The sequence below is a fragment of the Micropterus dolomieu genome, linkage group LG23 (assembly GCF_021292245.1).
Source record: "Micropterus dolomieu isolate WLL.071019.BEF.003 ecotype Adirondacks linkage group LG23, ASM2129224v1, whole genome shotgun sequence".
Taxonomy (NCBI): Eukaryota; Metazoa; Chordata; class Actinopteri; order Centrarchiformes; family Centrarchidae; genus Micropterus; species Micropterus dolomieu.
In genome coordinates this window covers 5,855,918-5,863,287 of record NC_060172.1, presented here as the reverse complement: position 1 = coordinate 5,863,287, position 7,370 = coordinate 5,855,918, and the positions used below count along the sequence as shown (strand labels likewise).

Below are 7,370 nucleotides of genomic sequence, written 5' to 3'. Positions count from 1 at the left end.
AGACAAAGACAGACTGGGTTTGAATGGTTCAACTTTAAAGATTGTGTTTGTATTTATGTGACTTTTGACTTTAAACCAATAAAATAGAGATATGTAGAAGCATTAGGTACTGTATACATACAACAAAATATTATTTTTTATAATGTTTGCCTGCGATTTTTTTATTTAAGATATTTGAAATGTATTTTTACAATGTCAGATATAAGATGTCAGGGAAAGTAGATTTTTGATATTAAGATATATCTAACTGGATGTTTTGCCATAACTGTGTTGTGTTTGGACATTAAGAAACATTATGTTCTAGCTAAATCCAACATAGAGCTGTTTAAACCCTGGTATTTCTGCACAGTTGCAGATAAACATTTGGCTGCACTAATATTATTAGGATTATACAATTTCCAATTCGTTAAGATTGTTTCCGTTCTATTTCTCTGAGTCACCCTGCTTTGTTCTCGCTAATGCCGCTTCCTCTTATTATTCACTCCTAGCTCGCTTGACCCCCCCCCCCCCCCCCTCTGCATGGGGCCGACTTTAAATCATAATAGCAACCAACAAATCCTACTCATTCTGCCTTTACTTAACAATAAAAGACTAATTTAATCTGATGAATCACTAAGATCACATTCAAACAGAGGATTTTGTTTGAGGTTAGGCAGACATCTGAAACCCTCAACAGAAACTTCAAATACAAATGAAATATAACGGCCAATAGGTTTGTTTCCATCTATCTGTTCTTGTACACTTTTTCAATAGATAAAAGCAAAATGCAACTGAAACCAATTTAGTGAGTTCATCATGAAGTCAATGAAGCATGTGACTTAAACGTCCGCTGAAGTGTTGAAAACATCAGATCTGTAAGTGACAGTTATTTTTCCTTTACATATTTCCATCCTGTTTAACACATTTCTCACCACGTACTGTTTATCTCGATGAGCCAACTCCCAATAAAAGAAGCAGGTGGACATTCGGTAGTGGACAAAAACGTACGTTTTGCAGATTTTCTGAAAATTTTGTGAATGTTTGAATGGAAACATGGCTGTTGTCTCATATCATTATCAGTGTCAGTTGAGAGCATCCACTAAATGCCTTCACGTAAACTGGTCCACAGATCAGCAACCAATCAGCATTAAGGTTCAATACCATTTCACCCCTTGGCCCTACCCCCCGTTTTGCGCGTTCACGTAGGGCGAGAGGGAGGGCTACATAGCCCTTCAAACAGATTTTTCAGAGGCACACTCCAAACGGACGGCTACAATAAATTCCCAGAATACAAGTATTTTCTTCGAATAATTTTTGATTATCATGGTTATTCTTAGTTTAATGTCATTTCAACATTCAATTCAATTCAATTTTATTTATATAGCGCCAAATCACAACAACAGTTATCTCACAGCGTTAGTTATAGTTCAGCCGCTAGCATGTTTTCTTGTTAGCTAGCTTCGCTAGTAATGTAAGTAACCTGGTAATGAAGCTGTGCTTTTTATTTTTAATTGGTGACTTGTTAGATCGCTTGGTGTGTGATATAATGTTTACCATACGAGAGAAATTACCACAGCGGAGGACGGCATATTGGAGTTGTTTTCAATCATCATGAAGAAATCCTGTAAAAACTTGTCGCCGGAGGTACCGGGGGCAGCCGGGTTGTGGTCGAAACCGCTGACTGAATTTTTTAATATTCGCCATTTTAAGTCCAAAAATCCACCTATTTTGTTGCTCCAAGCCTCAGCAGGCGTCATCTTGATTGTTGCACACTACTTGGGAGCTGCCCGCCTTCTCTCATCTTTTCTGCAGAGAGGAAACGTGCCGCTTTGGAACACACGGTCTTTTTCGCCATTTTGTGGCCAACCCGTTGGAGATACATATGCATGCAGGGTACTAAATGAAAGGTCTGCTCAAGCCGATTGATGCGCCCCCCCCCCCCATCACTGTGGGATGTTCTGTTCTCAATCTACAGGCCTGTAAAGCATGGGTGTGCTTTTGGGGACATGAATGTTGATGAATATTCACTGTTTTTATCAATATTTCAATGTTATGTTGGAACTTGTTGTATGGACAGAAAGTGTTTTAAAGGTATCTCCAAATAAAAGTCAACATTTAAACAGTATATATTGCCAAAATATGGACATTCACCTGGTATGTTTTGAAAATATTGTATTATAACTGTTGTATTTTAGTTTATTTTCATCACATTTACAGTTAAAATTGCATTCTAGGTGTATTAGAAGATATTCAGTTGCATTATAAGCCTCCTTATGATGGTTTATTGCATTAAATCATAGCTTTTTTTACCAGGCAAGGATGAAAATATCATGTTTTTTCTTTATTGCATCTTCATGTAGCCGTGGTAAAATAAATACATTAATGTACAATGGATTCATATTCCTTAGCTTCTGACCTTTCAAAGGAGACCAGAATTATGCATCTAGGCCAAATGGTTGAGGAGATGTTACTGATTCATTTTGGGTTTGTTATTTTAGGTGTTTTTCCTGGAAAAAGGTGCCTGTCCCCAACAGGTTTTAACTTCAGAGCCATCGTCGACTACTGATTACGTATCAGGTTCCTGAAGGGTTGTTCCATTTTGAAAACAAAGGGTAGGGGCAAGGGGGGAAATGGGATTGAGCCTAAATTGAAGTTACTTTACTTGCTAGAAGTTGCTGTTCATATTACACTGTTATCCCAAAATTCTGTGTTTGACTTTGCAGCAGCGACAGCAGGACTCCAACACTTTAGTCACACGAGCACCAAAAGTCAGCTCTGGGTCAAAAAGTCTCTTTTTTAACATTATCTGTTAAGGCACCTAGACTAGACAAAGGATCGTTAATTCTACTAGTGCTGAAAGGCCAGACGGGGTAATTATAATTATTTCTGATTTGGAGCCATTCAACTGCAGGAACTTGTGGGGCATCCAATATTTAATTTCTTAATATTTTAAGACATTTTGACCTTACTTGTAGCACCACCCCCAGGACTGACTTTACTTTCTTTTTTACATCATATCAGATTATATGAACGGCACAAGAGTGCACTGCAGTTGTGATGTTCATACTCTTGTTATTTATTATTTGGTGTTTATTGATATGATTACCTTAGCTGGAAGCCACTTTCTTACTGTATTTTGTCTAAATGAGCATTTTTCGGTGATGATACAGATAATATGGTCATGTTTTTATACAGTCTAAAGCGGATTGTGCCCAGAAGACCATAAAATAAGACAGTGATTCACTGAATGACTTGTGGTGTCTCAGCAGTGAGTATTATTTTGTCTTAAGACTTAATCCCTTACTGTGAAGAAGCCCTGCATGAAGAGTAATTTGATTAAGGCCGTTGTGTGTACAGGGATTTACCATGTGGAGGCCTTTTGTGTGAAACAGAAAACTTTATCATCTACACAGCAGCAGATAAGAAAGCAGCTGCAATTATGTCTGTCTACCATGAAGATAACAGCACTTTATAATCTCTTAGCTTGTTTCAAAACCGAGATTTTGCTGTTACATGTTGCGTGCAGAATAAAAAAAACAGCTAAAAGCAGATACAATAGTAAATGTGCGTGACAAATGACAGGGTTTAGCACTTTCAAAAGTCATAGGGTTTGCAGGGAAGCGTAAATGATGAAGCTGAGTTTATTGAAATACAAAAGACCTAGAAATTTGACAAAATGAAAGAGACGTGTTTGGCGTAAACACTCAAATGTCACCTTCTGGCCAGTACCACCACCGTGTGGGAATACACGTTATCAAAGACCAGGATGGCAGTAGATGAACCAGCAGGTGACGCGACGGTTGCAAGATTTGCATGTCTGCGTTTGCGGCCGCCACTTTGAACCTAAACACCCCTCCTGAATTCAAGCACACCATTAAATGTTGTCATGGAAACTCCAGGATCAGTATTAGAGACTATGAGTGAGCTTTCACCAAGGTGTCATGGCGAGGCAGGCAGGATACAGGTTTCTGTGTTCGCAAACTTGGATTATGGATTATTACTCACCCCATCGCGCTGATCGTGGATGTGTAATTCATTCTGAAGGCTTTGGACATGCACTGCAGCTCATCTCACATGGAATTGGACTGTGTTTTATTCTTGTTTTTCCTTTTAGGTTCTAACTTAACTTTGCTCTCCTGATATTGTCCTGCTGTATTAAGTGCTTTTGGCCCATTTTATAACATGCGCCTCCTGCCCCCGAAGTGCCTTTCATGAAATTGCAATGTTGTTATTAAGGCCCCTTACAAAGAGAGACATTTAACAGTTCAGTGACATGATACAAACATATGAATTAAGTTGCATTTGCACCATATTACTGTGTAATTAACTTCTGAAAATATCAGTTTTTCCTGTCATGTCAATTTATTTAAAAATAGCACATTTCAAACAAGTGTAGACTCAATGTCCTTTAAAACAACAACAAAAAAAACATAGGCGCATGACATCACTTATCCAAAGTAGAGGTTTGAGTTAGGATGTGTACTGATGAGAAAAATAAAAGCATATAAAATATATAAAAACATCAAACATAAAAGCAAAAAAAACCAAATTAAATAATTAAAACACGAAAAAAACAATCAATAAAAATAAAAGCTGAAATACCGTAAAACTTCAAACAGCCGGCGACCCCGTTTACTGGCCTGGTGTGGGAGCACATTTTGACAAATAAACGCAGGTCTCCCTTAAACATCTGGTTTTTATAGAAGTTCTTTGGATAAAACCTCTTAAATCCCACGGGGTCGCCCGCTTTAGCTGCTTATAAGCTGCTTAGATTGTTAATTAAATATTAATGTTTAAACGTATGATCAATGTGTCAGTGTGGACATGCTGCACATCGTTAGATCAGTTAGATTCTCCACAATTCAATCGTTCAGTTCATTTAACGGAAACAACGAGCCCCAAAGTCTAATTCTTAGAGATTTACCGGTGTAACCGACATGATACAAAAGATGAAAAGAAAAGAAAAAACTGCAGACTCCCGTTACCTGTGAGGTGCTCGTTAAGTCTGAATGTGTCTGTTCCTTGATTATTTATCTTCCTTTACTCTGTAAGGGTCCACCAATCAAAAGAATCAAAACAGCTTTTCATAAAAATGAATCCAAGTTGTGAATCCTGTCATGTGAAGTCCGTCGCTCTCTGTCTGCTAACTTCTGCCACACTTCTGTCATTCTGCACCCTGGTGATGTTACTTCAAAATAAAAGCGCATAAGCCATCTGTCGTAGCTAGATCAAATGGATGACATGTATTTGATATAATTTTATCATTTTTATGCAAGTAATATTCTGTTTGAAATAAATAAACTGTTTCAAAGTAGCTTATTTCAGTTTTGTGCGAGGGGAACTAAAGGCCTGTCCCATAAAAGCCCGGGCTGTTAATCAAAGTTTTAGGGTATAAAAAACTAATAAAGCACATTATTGCCTGGGCTACGACACTCATTTAGCTGCGTCAGTATGCATGTGCTAAAGTTAAACAAGCAGTAGTTGCTGAAAAATTCAGAACTTAACATATTCATAAAATAACGTTACGTCGTTATACTGAATCGCGAGATGTGGATCAACCTCATTTGCATGGAGCTGGTTGTTGCCTTTAAAGACTAACCAACGCTCTTCTTCTTCTCACTAGTCTTTAGAAGCTGCACTCTTTATTCAGCTTTAACACACCTAAACACCCCAAACAACTGTGTGTGATTTGGAAACGGCGCTCCAAGTGACTTTGCTTGAAACTGGGACGACATTCATCCTATATCAGTTCTGCTTCTTTAGCCTCGTTTGACATGCTGAGAAGTGATAAAACAATGACCTGTGTTTCAATAATCCTCTCTTTTTCCTGTCCCAGTCTGCTCCCAGTTCTCAAAGGGCGTGTATGCCATCATGGGCCTGTACGACCGACGGACAGTCAACATGCTGATGTCTTTCTGTGGCTCTCTGCACGTCTGCTTTGTCACGCCGTCCTTCCCCGTTCAGACCAACAACCAGTTTGTCCTGCAGCTGCGGCCCCAGCTGCAGGAGCCCCTCATGGCCCTGCTGGAGCACTTCGACTGGACCAGGTTCGTCTACATGTACAGCGCTGACTCAGGTAAGGACACACGATACACATGTTAGCGCATGTTACCGTACAAATTACATTTATATGCATCTCAGAAGTTTATGTTCAACAGCAGTTGAACATAAACTGCAGTGACGTTCATTCATTGCAGTGCAAAAGGAGGATGTGCTGATCTCAGGCTGGTGACTTAATGTTTGTCTGTGTAGTTGGCAGATTCACATCCTGTCTCATAATCAGTTATTGCTATCCCTTTTTATTATTTAACCATCTTTCTCTTGCTTGTCCAAAGTAGTTGTAGTTCCATACCAGAAATTCCTCCAATGATACCTGGAACAAATAAATGCTTTTGGCTAATAAAAGCTGGGTAAAAACAAATATTGAGGGCTAGGCAACATGGTTGATATACAATGTAGGTGTTTGTCAGATCAGTATGTATGCAGTGTCTGTGTGAGTGGAATGTACGGGTGTAAAACTCAAAGAAACGAACAGAACAGAAACAGTCAGCAGGCCAGGAGAAGAAATCAAAGCAGGATCCTTTATAGCCACCTGAGCCCCGCCTGCTCAGGTGTGTTGCATCTTACACCAGGTATCATCTCCACCCACCAATTACCTGGATTAAAGGAACACAGGAAGATACAAAGAACAAGAGAGGGCCCGAACCTGGGGCTGTCAAACGATGGGCAATGTAGAACTGACTAGAATTATTACTGACTAAAAATTCTACTAGTGTCTAACAGAGAGTGGCCTACAGTAAACAAAAAAAAAACTATTTGAGGAATAAGGTAACTTAAACAACACTTTATAATACTTAGAGGTTATCTATTAAACTGCTTTTCCAGTCCTATATTGTAGTTCTGTGACTCCTGTATAGCAATAAAAAAAAATTTTTTTTCTTATACTCACTCTTCTTGTAGGCCTTCATTTCAGCCTCTGTCTGAAACAAGCTGTAGATGCTCCTGTCTCTTTAAGACCCCCCTCTCAAAGCCCACAGTTTTCTGATTGGCCAAGACCTGAAGCATGTTACCAGGATGTTGTTGTTGCTGGGCGGAACAGGCAGACTGAGCCGTTGCTGGGCCGTTTCTATGGGAGCACATGACCATATATGGACCAGCGGGTCCCTCTGGCTCGGTAATACATAGAACGGATCTGTTGGTAGAAAAAGCAGTTCAAATAAGAGCGTTCAGAACAGGAGGAAACCTGAGGTTTTTGCTCACAGGGACTTCTTTTAAATGCGTAACCTAATTTTTTGAAGCTTTTGGACATTTGTAACATTGTAGATAAGTCATTAAATGTGGAAAACCATAATAGGTCTCCTTTAAGAGGGCTATATGTGGTTGTCCTTGGC

The 7,370-nt window shown here is 39.1% G+C and overlaps 1 protein-coding gene across 1 annotated transcript in view; it reads left to right on the top strand.

Moving 5' to 3' along the window:
• Positions 1-7,370, top strand: part of LOC123962924 (glutamate receptor 1-like) — a 91,008-nt gene that overhangs the window by 40,786 nt on the left and 42,852 nt on the right. The window contains exon 3 of the mRNA XM_046039427.1: positions 5,816-6,055. Within this exon, the coding sequence (XP_045895383.1) occupies positions 5,816-6,055 (240 nt within the window). The remainder of the gene's footprint in view (positions 1-5,815; positions 6,056-7,370) is intronic.